The sequence below is a fragment of the Scleropages formosus genome, chromosome 1 (genome assembly GCF_900964775.1).
Source record: "Scleropages formosus chromosome 1, fSclFor1.1, whole genome shotgun sequence".
In the NCBI taxonomy this organism is placed as follows: domain Eukaryota; kingdom Metazoa; phylum Chordata; class Actinopteri; order Osteoglossiformes; family Osteoglossidae; genus Scleropages; species Scleropages formosus.
The window spans coordinates 53,780,474-53,793,475 of NC_041806.1; the positions used below are offsets into that span (position 1 = coordinate 53,780,474).

A 13,002-nucleotide genomic window follows, 5' to 3' on the forward strand; every position below is an offset into this window, starting at 1 on the left:
TAGGGATCGAACCCATGTCCTGTGAGACAGCAGTGCTACTCGCTTGTGCCACCCATATGTATACCGAATGAACGTTACTGCTACAAATCTTAGTGAAAATTTCCATTGTGTAGAGAAGCTCTGTTTGTGTGTGTTTGCAAGTACACTTACCTACATGCTACTCAGCCAGGTCACTCTCCTTTTGTTTACTTATGAGGAGTGCAGTGGCGCTTTATATTCTGTCTACTGTGAGTTGAATAACTTTTACACCAGTGTTACTGTAATGTATTACTGAACCTAATATATTCTTATCTGATGCTGCAGAGAAATCAAGAAGGAAGCGGGAAGAGGGAGTGAGTGGAACAGTGAATGTCCATGAAGACTGACATCCACGAAGGAGACAATTCAGGGCAAAGAATGCAGACCACTGATTATAAACATCATATTTTAAGGTAAAATTCCAGTCACGGGGGGCACGGTAGCAGAGCGGGTTTGGCCTGTGCCTGCTTTCTGGTGAGTGTAGGGTTCGAGTCTCGCTTGGGGTGCCTTGCGACAAACTGGCGACCCACTTGGGATGAACGGTTTCAGATAGTGTGAATTCCAGTCACTTTTAAGGCCACACAAGTTATCTTTCATCTGACTTAAGACCACATGTTCTGGACACTCGGGTGAAGAGAGGTGCTGAGCTGTCAACCGATCACCATCTGGTGGTGAGTTGGATCAGATGGCGAGGAAAATTGATGGACAGACCCGGTAGGCCCAAGTGCATAGTGAGGGTATGCTGGGAACGACTGGTGGGGGACCCTGTCCAGAATGATTTTAACTCACACCTCCAGGAGAGCTTCTCCCCTGTCCTGGAGGAAATACAGAACATGGAATCTGAATGGACCGTGTTCAAAACCTCCCTTGTGGAAGCAGCGAGGCGCAGCTGTGGCCAAAAGCTTGTTGGTGCCAGTCACGGCGGCAACCCAAGAACTCGCTGGTGAACACTGATGGTAAGGGAAGCCGTCAAGCTGAAGAAAGAGGCCTTTAGGGCCTGGTTGGCTCTCGGGACTCCTGACTCACCAGACAGGTACTGGCAGGCATAAAAGGCGGCAGCGGCTGCAGTTGCAGAAGCAAAATCCAGAGCATGGGAGGAGTTTGGAGAAGCTATGGATTATGACTATTGGTCAGCCTCAAAGAGTTTCTGGAGAACCATCTGGCAGCTCAGGAGGGGTCAGACGAGCTTCACTCAAGATGTGCCCAGCAAAAGTGGAGAAACTCTGACCACAAATGAGGACATTGTCGGGAGGTGGAAAGAGCACTTTGAGGAACTCTTAAACCTGAGAGATATGCCTCTCTTACAGGAGTCAGGGCCAGAGGCTTCCAGGGTATCAGAGTCCATTTCCCTGGTGGAAGTCACTGAGGTAGTTGGAAAGCTCCACAGTGGCAAAGCACCCGGGGTGGATGAGATTCACCTGGAACTGCTTAAGGCCCTGGATGTTGTAGGGCTGTCATGCCTGACATGCCTCTGCAATGTTGCATGGACCTTGGGGACAATGCCTTTGGATTGGTAAACTGGGGTGGTGGTCCCTATCTTTAAGAAAGGGGACCGGAGAGTGTGAGCCAACTATGGGGGTATCACACTTCTCAGCCTCCTTGGGAAAGTCTATGCCAGGGTGCTGGAAAGGAGCCTCCGCCCCATAGTTGAACCTCAGATTGAAGACGAACAATGCGGATTCCGTCCTGGCCGTGGAACAGTGGACCAGCTTTTTACCCTCTCACAGATAATTGAGGGGGCATGGGAGTTCGCTAATCCAGTCTACATGTGTTTGTGGACTTGGAGAAGACCTACGACTGTGTTCCCTGGGAAATTCTGTGGGAGGTGTTTAGGGAGTATGGGGTGCCAGGGGCACTACTGCGGGCCATTCGGTCCCTGTACACACAAAGCGAGAGCTGTGTCCGCATGCTCGGCCTTAAGTCAAGCCTGTTCAATGTAGGTGTTGGACTCCGCCAAGGTTGTGCTTTGTCTCCATTCCTGTTTGAGATTTTCATGGACAGGATATCAGGCGTAGTCGAGGTCAGGAGGGCATTCTGTGTGGGAGTCGGAGGGTGACGTCTCTGCTTTTTGCAGATGATGATGTCCTTTTGTCACCGTCACATGGTTGCCTCCAACATGCACTGGAATGATTTGCAGCCAAGTGTGAAGCGGTTGGGATGACGCTCAGCACCTCGTAGTCTGAGTCCATGGTTCTCTAACAGAAAAGGATGACATGCCCCTTCCAGGTAAGGGGAGAGAATTTGCCCCAGGTGGAGGAGTTTAAGTATCTTGGGGTCTTGCTCACGAGTGAGGAGAGAAGGGAGTGTGAGATCGGCTATGTACCAGATCGCTGTACCAGACTGTAGTGGTGAAGGGGGAGCTGAGCCATAAGGCAAAGCTCTCTATTTACTGGTCGACCTACGTCCCTACCCTCACTTATGGTCATGAACTCTGGGTAACAACCGAAAGAATAAGATTGCGGATGCAAGCAGCTGACAGTTTTCTCCGCAGGGTGTTGGGACTCACTCTCCATGACAGGGTGAGGAGTTCGGACATCCGTGAGGAACTCAGAGTAGAGCCGCTACTCCTCCACGTTGAGAGGAGCCACTTGAGGTGGATCGGGGATCTGATAAGGATGCCCCCTGGGCGCTTCTCCCTTTGGAGGTATACCAGGCACGGCCAACTGGGCCGAGACCTCGAGGTTTGCCCAGGACCCACCTGGGAGCGGTTGAGGATCCCCCGAGTTGAGCTGGAGGAAGTTGCGGGGGACAGGGGCAGCTGGGCCAGGCAAGAAAACGGATGGATGGATGTATGGAAGTTATGTTCAATAAAAAGTCACTTTTGGACTATAGTCTTTTTGTAACCCTCTTGCAAAAACAAGTTTACCTTGCAGAAATGCAAAAGTTAATTCAATAGAGCTATAGCTCAGAACTGTGTCTTTTTACTAAGCACAAATAAAGGGTTTTTATAATGCGCTCATGAGACCTGTGCACTGCGGCCCGGGCTGTATTTGGGCTCCTTTGCTCAGGGAGATTATTAAAGGCTTGTGAAATGGTCCCTGTATGCATCACACTGAATGGAGAGAAATTCATCATTTCAACTAAGATAAACATATTTTAACAGTCAAATGTTAGATATACACATGCTAATTTGTACCACAACCTGAATTGCTATTATAAAAAATGTCTACATGTAGTCTGGAATATTAATTTAGCAATGGAACTGTAACAATGATTTTTAGATGAACAATACATATAAGAACTTCTCAGTGAATGCTGTTCCAGATTGGTGAAGAATACTCCCTAACACATTCTATTTAAAACATAAATCTCTGGTATGTTAAACATGATCACAATCGCAAGTCATTGTCAGCAACTGCTTGTCCTGAGCAGGGTCGCAGTGATCCAGAGCCTAACCTGGAGGCATGAGGCCGAAGGGACAGGGGATGCACCCAGGACGAGACACTAGCCCATTGCAAGGAATCCCAGACAAGGCTTGAACCCCAGACCCGCCACACAGCAGGCACCAGCCAAACCCGCTATGCCACCATATCCCCCCACAATTTCAAGTGAAACAACCTGAATACTCAAAAACAATTTTCGTGCAATGTACACAAAAAGTATTTCAATATAAACCATTCAATATTCAGACAGTCTAAATATTAAAGATTCCTCTTTATTCACGTGCAAAGGAGTGATTTTAATTAACCGTCTGTAAAGTGTTGAAATTGGGAAACAATACTGTTGCGGTGACTTAAAACAATTTGGCAGAGGGTTGTCTGCAGCTTAGAAGTCACCCAGATCCCCAGCAGTATGATGACAGGTGTTTTACAGTATATACTTTATTAGTGATGCATCTGTAGCCCTGTAGCGCTACTAGGTTGCGTGTTTAATTTTGAAGGTTTAAATAAAGCTTCATTAATTGGAGTCCTAGTTTGGTTGAAGCCCTACCACCATCTGTTGGGACGGGTGCAACCTACACATTGTGCTAATTCTGCCCGCACTGTGAGTTGATTGGGGGGTTCAGTTTGTTGCCGAACCAATGAGAGAACAGGGGGGATGGAACGAATGGAGAAAGTTTCGAGACTTTTCTAGAAGGGTCGAGAAAGGGGAGAGCGTGAGACGGGTGTGTTCGAAAGAGCGCTCCAGAGTGTCAGGAGGCGATATTTTTCTGGTTGCTGGACGAGTAACCAGAGAGAAAATATCGCTTCTCTGCAGTTGGATTGTGTTGGCGAGTTTAGTTTCTGTGGTGTCCTCATGGTCCGACGAGACAGTTAAGACGACAAGCTTTCAGGCTCAGCCCGCGTCTCGTCGAACTGCTACGCCGGTGTGACGGAGGAGGACGGAGGAGAACCCGATAGCGCTTCGTGCTACCGGTAACGCGCGAAGTTCCTCGGGCATCGCTGGAGTTTTCCCCCGCCCCGAACGCGAGTGGACGGGGATAAGGTAAACTGCGGGGTTTTTTTTTTTTCCTCTTTTGCTCGCAAGAGTGAAGCGACCCATAATTTTGGGTCTCAACGCACACGAGCTGCGTCCAGGCCTGCAACGAGGGGTTTTTACATGTATTAAATATTCCGGAGTATTTAAAAGTGTGTAGCACCAAGGTTATTCGTGCTTGTTCTAAGATATTGAGTGTACGTGTGTTTTCTGTTCGGTTGTTTTGTTTTATTATTTATGTTTGCATTCGTTTTGAGGGGATTTCCAATTTGGGGTTAATAATAGTTTGAATATTTCTATGCCATGGGGGTTTGGAGAATTTATTAAATTTGTTTTTGAAATACCCGAGTTTGGGTTTTCTATTGGAATAGAACCCAGGGCACCACCCTCATAATTAGGCGAAATGGAGGGTGGCGCTACACATCAAAAGCTTTGATTTGGCATCAAATGATCCATTAGAAGAAAAAAAATTAAGAAAACTTTCACTGGCAAGGAATATTTTTAAAATGATGAGAATTCTTCATAATGATTCCTGAATAAGTGCAGAGAGTCGCTTAAAAGCCTGTTGAAAAAAGAAAAGGGTTTGAATACATAATTAGTGACACATGGATTTGAAAACCATTTTGAAGCAAAAATGTAATGTTTTCCGTACTAAACTTTTGTAGCGTGGACAAAAAAGGCAATGTCTGTCAGAGGCGCGTGCGTGCGTGCGTGCGTGCGTCACCTCATCGATCTGCTGCGGGGTGGACTGAGAGAACGCAGCCCTAACGTAGGGACTCGGGGCAGAGCTGTCGATGTTGAAGGCTTGTCCAGGGACCAACAGCACCTGAAAAACAAAAGATCCAATAACACTTAAAACATGAACCTTTTCACCATGCAAATGAATACAAGTGTCTGTCTGTCTGTCTGTCTCCCTCTCTCACACACACCCCTTACAGTGCACTTACATGAATAAATGTAATGTGTCGGAAAAGCCCGCAGTAAAATATTCGGCAAGAAGTTTGGAGGCCTCCGGTCTCAGACTCACCTCTTTCTCCAAAGCCCTCTCCATGATCAGCTGCTGAGTGTCCACGATGCCCTTCAGCTTGATCCAGAGGAACATGCCAGCCGCTGGCGCGTACCACTCTGCCAGGCCTGCGCAGTGCCATGGGGTGAGGTTAGAGTTAGGGTGGTGAGATGCTGGAGGGCTGTGGCACATACAGTATAGCACACATCCTGTGCCACCAGCCACGCTGCGTACTGTGCATAACGCAGTACCTTCACTGTGCTACACCCCTCAGCATCAGTGCAGTGTGCAACATGGTCACAGGGGGATCACACATCATGGGATTTACTGCAATAGCTCATCGACACTGAGGAGGAGAATCTCCGCTGTCGGGGACTACATCTTTCTCTCACCCACCTCTGAGCCATTTGTCCGCGGAGCAAAGCATGGCATCTCGCTGTGCTCGGTAAAAGTCCACCACGCTGCACGACACACACACACACATACGTGTTACATATGCCTGTTTACGTTTCTTTCTGCCAAAAGGTGCACTCTTTCAATGTTGTAGCGCTTGTGCTCTTGACGGTCCTGTCCTCCATTAAACACCCAGAGCAACCAGTGAAAATGACCGCAGATGGAAGAGCTCATTTAAAAATGTTAAAGTGTGGTGGAGGAATCACACAGTGGTGGCCACTCTAGCAAGGCTTACCAGCAAAAGAGAGTGGGCTAGGCTGCTGGAGCCTGTGTGTGTGTGTGCGTGCGTGCGTCTCACGTGTTGATGTGGTTGAGGAAGCCATCCTGACCCCAGGCCTGCAGCAGCTGGGAGACCATCAGCTGAAAGAACCCAGGGATCAATATGCTGATCAGCTGTGTTGATCACACTGGACTTCAGTCACAAAAAAATAATAAATCACCACCTCTGTCAGTAACGACCTCAGTGTCATCGCACCTCAAAGCAGAACTGATGTAAAAACTCTGTCTGTAATGTAACGGACAGCTGGTACCACAGTGATTAGTGCTGCTCCCTGTGAACCCAAAGGCTGCAGGTTCAAATTCCACCTCCAGCTGTAGTACCCTATTTTTACCCTAAACTGCAAGACACCGAGTACCTGAGCAGAGCAACGCGAGGAGGAGCAGCGAAAGCAACTCACCTGTGTGAAGGTGCTCGTGTGCATGGTGGAGGCCTGGATATGGAGAACCACTCTGTCCACCAGTGGCTTGGGCCCGGTCACAAAGCCAATCCTCAGCCTGCGCGCGCACACACGCACACACACACACACACACAAAAAATTTAGCTCAACACACTTCCTTTACTAAAATGTCATCTCAGACCTCTGCACACCTGAAGTTTCTGCCAAAACGGTTCGGTGTTCGACGCCCTGTTCTTCCCGCATCATTACTATGGATCAGGGGTGTCCAAAGTTTTTTTTGGTGAGGGCCAAATACAGAAAAATAAGCAAAGGCCCGGGCCACACACAAGAGGTGACATATTGACACATGATTACTGTGTGTATTTCTAACTCACTTCTTTAAAGAAATATTCATTTTCCCACCGTGTTTGAAATCTTCTACACTCACTTGCTATCTTGCGTTTCTTCGGTGCTGCCATTTCTGGTGACTCGTGGTAAATATTTTTCTTTGCTTAATTTTGTTTAGTGGAGAAGCACCTTTTCTGTGACTGGCTCCATCTAGTGTTGAAACTGAGAAGTGCAACAGAGTTGAGCTCAAGCGCCATGTGCGGGCCATATTCAATTATATTTTCAGAATTTGCTGCTGGCCAATAAAAACTGGCCCGCGGGCCGTAGTTTGGACACCCCTGCTATGGATGATCACAAACGGATATTATTATGCCATGTACATTTGTAGCAAACTAATCTATGCAAGGTGGATGACGACGCTATTTCACAGTAGGCTGATTTTCCCGGTTCAACAGCACAACTACACTAAGTTACGCTACTCGACAGCACACCAACAGCTGCCCTGTGGCTTTGCAAGTACAAGCGCCCACCGGGAAAACGCTGAAATTGCGCACTGCAGGGGTGTAGGCGAACCACAAAGCCCAGATGCAGAAACGGTCGACTGGTTGTGTCATGGGAGGGAGGGCGCAGCGAGGACCCCAAGAGGACCCCGCACGGTCACACGGTCGTGCCGCTGCTCCACGGTTACTGGCGCAAAGAGATGGTGTGTGAGCGAGGAGCTGCGGCGGCATCGGGGACGGGCTGCGCGGACCCGAGAGCACGTCGCTCTGCCTTTAATAACTAGCAGACAAGCGCGAGAAATACACAGCGGGGACCACCATGTGCGCCTCATCTGGCCCCGTCTAATCAACCTCTTGCATTAATGAGAACCACGTCTCCGAGGAAAAGAAACTGACTGCGGCCTGAAGCGATGAGATGCGCACGAGCTGGAAACGGGTTTCCCTGCGTTTGCGCAGAAGCCGTGTGTGCGTGTGCGTCCACTCACCCTGAGGACAGGATCTTCGAGAAAGAGTCTATGCGGATGACGCGGCCGTCCAAGTCCATGGAGAGGAACGTAGGAGCCCAGGGCTGCACAGGTGCACAGGGTGAAAAGTGAGCGACCTGAGGCGAACTCTCCCACTCTCAGAGTGGTGCGCACGCACTTCTTGGCTGACGACAGATCAAGGCCAGTCACTTGGAGACACAAGCAATGTATCGAGGAAACGCACATGCAAACACACACGAATACAAGTAAACTCTGACAAAGATGTGTTTACGTTCATTATGAGGTTCCACGTGAACGTTTCAAACACAAAAGCACCACAACGTTCCCGAGTGACGCGAGAGGTGCAGTATGCCCGAGGAACAAGTCACATTTACCTTTTCGAACTGCAGGAAGTAGTATGGGTCGTCCTCGATTATCAGGAAGTCATATTCTCTGGCAAGCTTTAAAAAAAGACCTTTGTGTCATTTCACCAAGAGCACAAATTAATCAACTCGTAAGTTCACTTACTAGGAATTCAGTGACGGCCGAGCGCGAGAAGAAAAGCCATGCAAGCACCTCAGTGTCAAGATTCTCAGCTGGTTCAATAAAAACCGGGAGCGAAACAAGTGTGTTGAATATGAGGTCCGTTCTTTGAGACGCCCACCGCAGGCCCGCCTTCCGCTATGCTCTCTCGGGCTCTCGGCCCCCGCGGACCTCCTCTGTGGGAACCCACCTGGTATACCTGCCTCTTCCGCTCTGCGCTCATGGAGGCCCCGGTGGGGTTGCCTCCGTTGGGGATGGTGTACAGCACCCGGGGGACGGTACTGCCAGGCCTCCGAGCGTCGCCGGGGGTCCACCGGGACAGGATCTCCTTCAGAGAGCCGGGGACCATGCCGTGCTGGTCGCTGGGGACGTTGATGATGTTACAGCCCAGAGGCTGGAGCTGCAAACCAGAGCAAGAGGCAGTGAGAGCGGGGTCATTCGAACGCCCACCACTTTCTACACATGCTGAAAGGACACAAGACTAACCGTCCCCCTCCTTCCCCTTTCTTTACTCACTGCATTTTCCACTTTTGCCAGAGTAAATCACCATTTGGTAACTGGCAACACACATGCTCTGTGCAGCCAATATCCTATACTGCCAGAAAGGAGGACGTCTTACTGCTGCAAGGGTCCCAGAGTAGGTGGGGGCATCAAGGAGGACGTTGTCTCCAGGACTGACCAGCATCTCAAACACCTGTCAGAAAAGTGAAGGCAAAACGAACAAAAAAAAAAACCCCCACCTTTTCCAGATCCACTTCGCCCAAGATATCTCCAGCTCATCTATGGTGTAACTGTTCACGCATTGTAACTCCAGAAGCATCCCCAGATACAACCTTTATTCAACCATTACTCTGGTATTGTACTGCTCATTTGTGTATCTTATAATATATTTAATAAAAAAATAATAATAAAAAAAAATTGGCGTGGGTATCGGGATTTGTCTATCCTGTGTCTTATGCACCTACTTGAACGATGAACCTCGGTGCAGCAAGTGGTAGGGAACAAATTAGGTTTACTTGAGAGTCACATGTCTGCAGCCGTGTCTCTTTCTCTTAACATAATGCATAAATTGTACTTTTGCTGAGATGTACGTCGCTCTGGACAAAAGCGTCTGCTAAATGAATAAATGTACATGTAATGTTTAAAAAAAAAAAAAAAAAAAGCAGCAGCCAGGGATCCGAGCGGGGTGATACTCAGCTTAGTGTCTAAAGATATACACTGCTCTTCCAGCAGCTGAGTAGTTTTTACCGTATCAATTCAGGGCAAGAACCCTGAGCAAAGGTACTTCAGGGGACTATAGTACTGTCCTATAGTACCGTAGAAGTTAGACTGACACCTTGCAGAGCCCCTCCTGACTGCCTGTAGTCACACACATCTCCATCTGTCCTTTCTCAGGAGTGTATCCGGCCGTTGGGGGGTCGTGCAGCTTCTTTTGGAGCTCCTTCATCCAGCTCAGCAGCTCTGGGATCCTGGAGTGGAGAGGAAGTCACTCTGCTTTACAGTCCACATGGGGCTCTCAGACTGCGGCACGGTGCCTCTAACACACGAGGCACTGCTCTTTTTCAGAGGCTCCTAGCCACTGGTTCACGTTCATCTCATGGCATGAGAACAATCCAGTCCTGTAGGTTTCGGGGAGCAAATACAGCGTCCCGTAAGCCGAAACCTGAGTGCTGGACTCGATAAGAGTGGCCAGCAGAGAGAGACGAGGAGTTCACTCATCCATGCGTGATCATTAAACACCTGCACATCCATGGGGTGCACTGTAGAGTAAGACCAGAGAGGCTGCTTCAGCCACACTGGGTGTTGCATGGTGGGGGGTGGGGGTTGTATCATCTGGCCAATGACCAGGAGTCAAAGGGTGAAAATAAGAATAACTCAAATCTCAGGAGTTCAGCTTTCAAGAAGCAAGACCACAAAGTGCACTCTTCATCATGAACACCCAGACCTCCTTGAACACCTCCCTGTCTGGACTCAGATTCTATCACAGCTTCATCCTCTCCCAATGTTTCATTTAAAGAGCCTGTGGCACACTGGGGCGGATGGAGAGGGGAGAAGGAAGGAGTTGCCACACACACACACACACACACACACATACCATCTGAAACCGCTTGTCCCGTATGGGGTCACGGGAAGCCGGAGCCTAACCCGGCAACACAGGGAGCAAGGCTGAAGCGGGAGGGGGACGCACTCAGGACAGGACGCCAGTCTGTTGCAAGGCACGCCAAGCGGGACTTGAACCCCAGACCCACTGGAGAGTATGACCCAGTCAAACCCAATGTGCCACTGCGCCCCCCCGAGGATAACAACAAACCCTATTTCTACCCCTGTGCCCGACAGTGAGGGAGAGAGACGGAGGAGGAGACATAGAGCGTGCGCACCGAGCACGAGACAGCGACCACCTCACCCAACCCCGAACAAGATTCACCGCCACACCACTTCCTGGTTCTTCCTGGCATCTTTTGTCACAGAGCCTTTAAGTGAACTTCACTAGGGTCCCTGGTGCGGTCAGGAATTACATTGTTTGCAAAGAACCCCAGATCCTCCGGTCCATCGACTGGACCAAAGAGTCCTGCTTAGGAACAGCCCTTAACGCAGATGATGGCAACTCACCCATAGGAACCGGAGTACTGGAGGGCCTTCTTCATCAGGCTTTCGTTGAAAACTATGCTGCTCCCGTTCTTCACGGTGATAGTGGCCGACTGGAAGGGGAAGGTGTCGGGGTTTGGGGCTCCGCCAGCCAGGGAGATCAAAGTTGGGGGCGATCGCTGCTGCAGTTCCGCTTCACAAACAGGTGGGGGGGGGGGGGGGGGGGTGTTACCACCTGCAATCTGTGTGTATTTTCCACACCACCCTTTCCACTCTACCAGCCTGTCCAGGTGGAGCGCCTGTCCCTGAACCCAACACATTCTGGCTGAGCGCCCTGGCGCATAACATGTGCCATTCCACACGGACGGTGGACTCTGTTCTTTTGTCACCGTTACTATTGTGCACGACGCCACGAGCGATCAGTGAAGTGGCAACAAATAAGTCTTATCAGACTTATATTAAATTACTTAGGAGAACGCTGGAGGAATGCAATGCCTGCTCTGCTCTTGCTTTTCCTCATTATTTCATGCTTCCTGTCTTCCAGAAAGGTGAGGTTAGTGTGCTGGTTACAAACATAAGAGCAGCTCACGTACCGTACATCAGTGCAGCACAAAGCGCAATGCACCAAGCAGAGAAGAGCAAAGTTGGGCGAATATGAAGAGTTGAGGCGTTACAAACTGGTGGGAGGAACGTCCCGTGCGAAACAGCACTTACTTACTCAAGAGACGAATAGGGGAGGGTCTCCGCGCTGAGCTCACAGCAGTTAGAAAGCGGGAATAATTCATGTCGCCTGCAACAAAAAGACAAAAAGCTACAGTTTGTACAGGGACGTCCAATGGGGCAGCGGGTCGCGTCCCCTTCGAGGCTCTCATCCGGTCATTTCAAAGGTTCCTGGTTCGAATCCCACTCCTGCTGCAGCCCACTTGATCAAGGTACTGTGCACTACCGCGGTAAGAATACCCTGCTGTACGAAAGAGCAAATTAGTGCCAAGTTGTGCATTTAACACCGGACGGTACGTTGCACTGGGCAAAGCAGGGAGCTTTAATAAAGATTAATAACAACAATAGTCACAATTATGGGAGACGAGGCACAGGGTCGCACCTCGAACTTTCAGAAAAAACTTAGTCACAGAAGCGAAGGAGAGGATGAACCGTCTCAGCTGAACATTTTTGTAGCAAAGGGTGTTTTCACTACGCTTCCATGTAAACTCACTGCAGCCTCCAGCCAGGGATATGACTGATGAGTACCTACTGTGTGTGTGTGTGTGTGTGAGTGAGTGTGTGAGTGAGAGAGAGAGAGAGAGAGAGAGAGGCTCCAGCAGTCCTATGGACTACACTACACACACAGTGTGTTGAGGCCCCAGATGTCCAACAAGTTGCCCCGCCACACAGCTTTGGTTTTTTCACCCGGCGCTTCCATGATACAAACTGGTCACACACTGTCACTGCTATAGTTACACTTGTTACACTTCACTACAGTGACTGTGTAGTGTTACTCAGTACTTTACTTAGTACTGTAGTGTTACTTACACAGTAACTTACTGTGTTTACGTTCAGATACCGTAGCCGGAGCCGCACCAATCATCGCTTCTGTGCTTCTCTAAAGCAAAGGGTCTTCACACAGTCAATGACCCACAGAAAATACACTGATTTTGAAAGGCCGCGTGCACAACGAACGAAACAAACACACACACGACAGCAGCGATTATCTGCGTGACCGGCTATTAGAGTCATTACGAGCAGAGCGGCGCCGTTACGTTACCTCCTCCTCCTCCGTCGCCAACAATCATCTACAATCTAGTGCAAACAGACAGCGTCTTAGTTAATAACCACTGCATAAATAAACAGAACAAGCGGGCTGGGAGACTTGGCTTCTCAATCGCAAAACATTTTTATACGGAGAAGACTTTAGATAAACAAATAGCCTAGCTAGAAAATGACCGACCTTGTGTTGCGAGCGTCGTGCTATGAACCCCGAGAAAGCCGCGCACAATAATTTTTGTCCAAATCGG

The 13,002-nt window shown here is 49.3% G+C and overlaps 1 protein-coding gene across 4 annotated transcripts; it reads right to left on the reverse strand.

Moving 5' to 3' along the window:
* Positions 1-4,704: 4,704 nt before the first annotated feature.
* aadat (aminoadipate aminotransferase) lies at positions 4,705-13,000 on the reverse strand. 4 transcript variants are annotated; one of them, XM_018730285.2, is made up of 14 exons: positions 12,533-12,746; positions 11,709-11,780; positions 11,015-11,183; positions 9,741-9,873; positions 9,024-9,098; positions 8,595-8,804; positions 8,257-8,322; positions 7,883-7,965; positions 6,571-6,667; positions 6,192-6,253; positions 5,837-5,901; positions 5,462-5,568; positions 5,159-5,260; positions 4,705-4,996 (listed from the first exon to the last, which is right to left on the reverse strand). In XM_018730285.2, the coding sequence occupies exons 1-14, from the start codon at positions 12,573-12,575 to the stop codon at positions 4,955-4,957; spliced, it is 1,326 nt and encodes a 441-aa protein (XP_018585801.2). In that variant the 5' UTR covers positions 12,576-12,746; the 3' UTR covers positions 4,705-4,954. The 4 variants fall into 4 exon arrangements, with proteins under 4 accessions (XP_018585801.2, XP_018585800.2, XP_018585799.2 ...); XM_018730284.2 differs by lacking the exons at positions 4,705-4,996; positions 12,533-12,746 and adding an exon at positions 12,936-13,000 and having other exon boundaries at positions 5,012-5,260; XM_018730283.2 differs by lacking the exons at positions 4,705-4,996; positions 12,533-12,746 and adding an exon at positions 12,753-12,922 and having other exon boundaries at positions 5,012-5,260.
* Between the last annotated feature and the right edge of the window lie 2 nt (positions 13,001-13,002).

Excerpts from the sequence above, each read along its gene's own strand:
- aadat (XM_018730282.2), bottom strand. The coding sequence starts at position 12,575 with ATGATTGGTGCGGCTCCGGCTACGGTATCTGAACGTAAACACA. Across the intron at positions 5,569-5,836 it reads CGCGGACAAATGGCTCAGAG|GCCTGGCAGAGTGGTACGCG; the intron begins GTGGGTGAGAGA and ends GGCACTGCGCAG. Across the intron at positions 5,261-5,461 it reads AGAGGGCTTTGGAGAAAGAG|GTGCTGTTGGTCCCTGGACA; the intron begins GTGAGTCTGAGA and ends TTTGTTTTTCAG.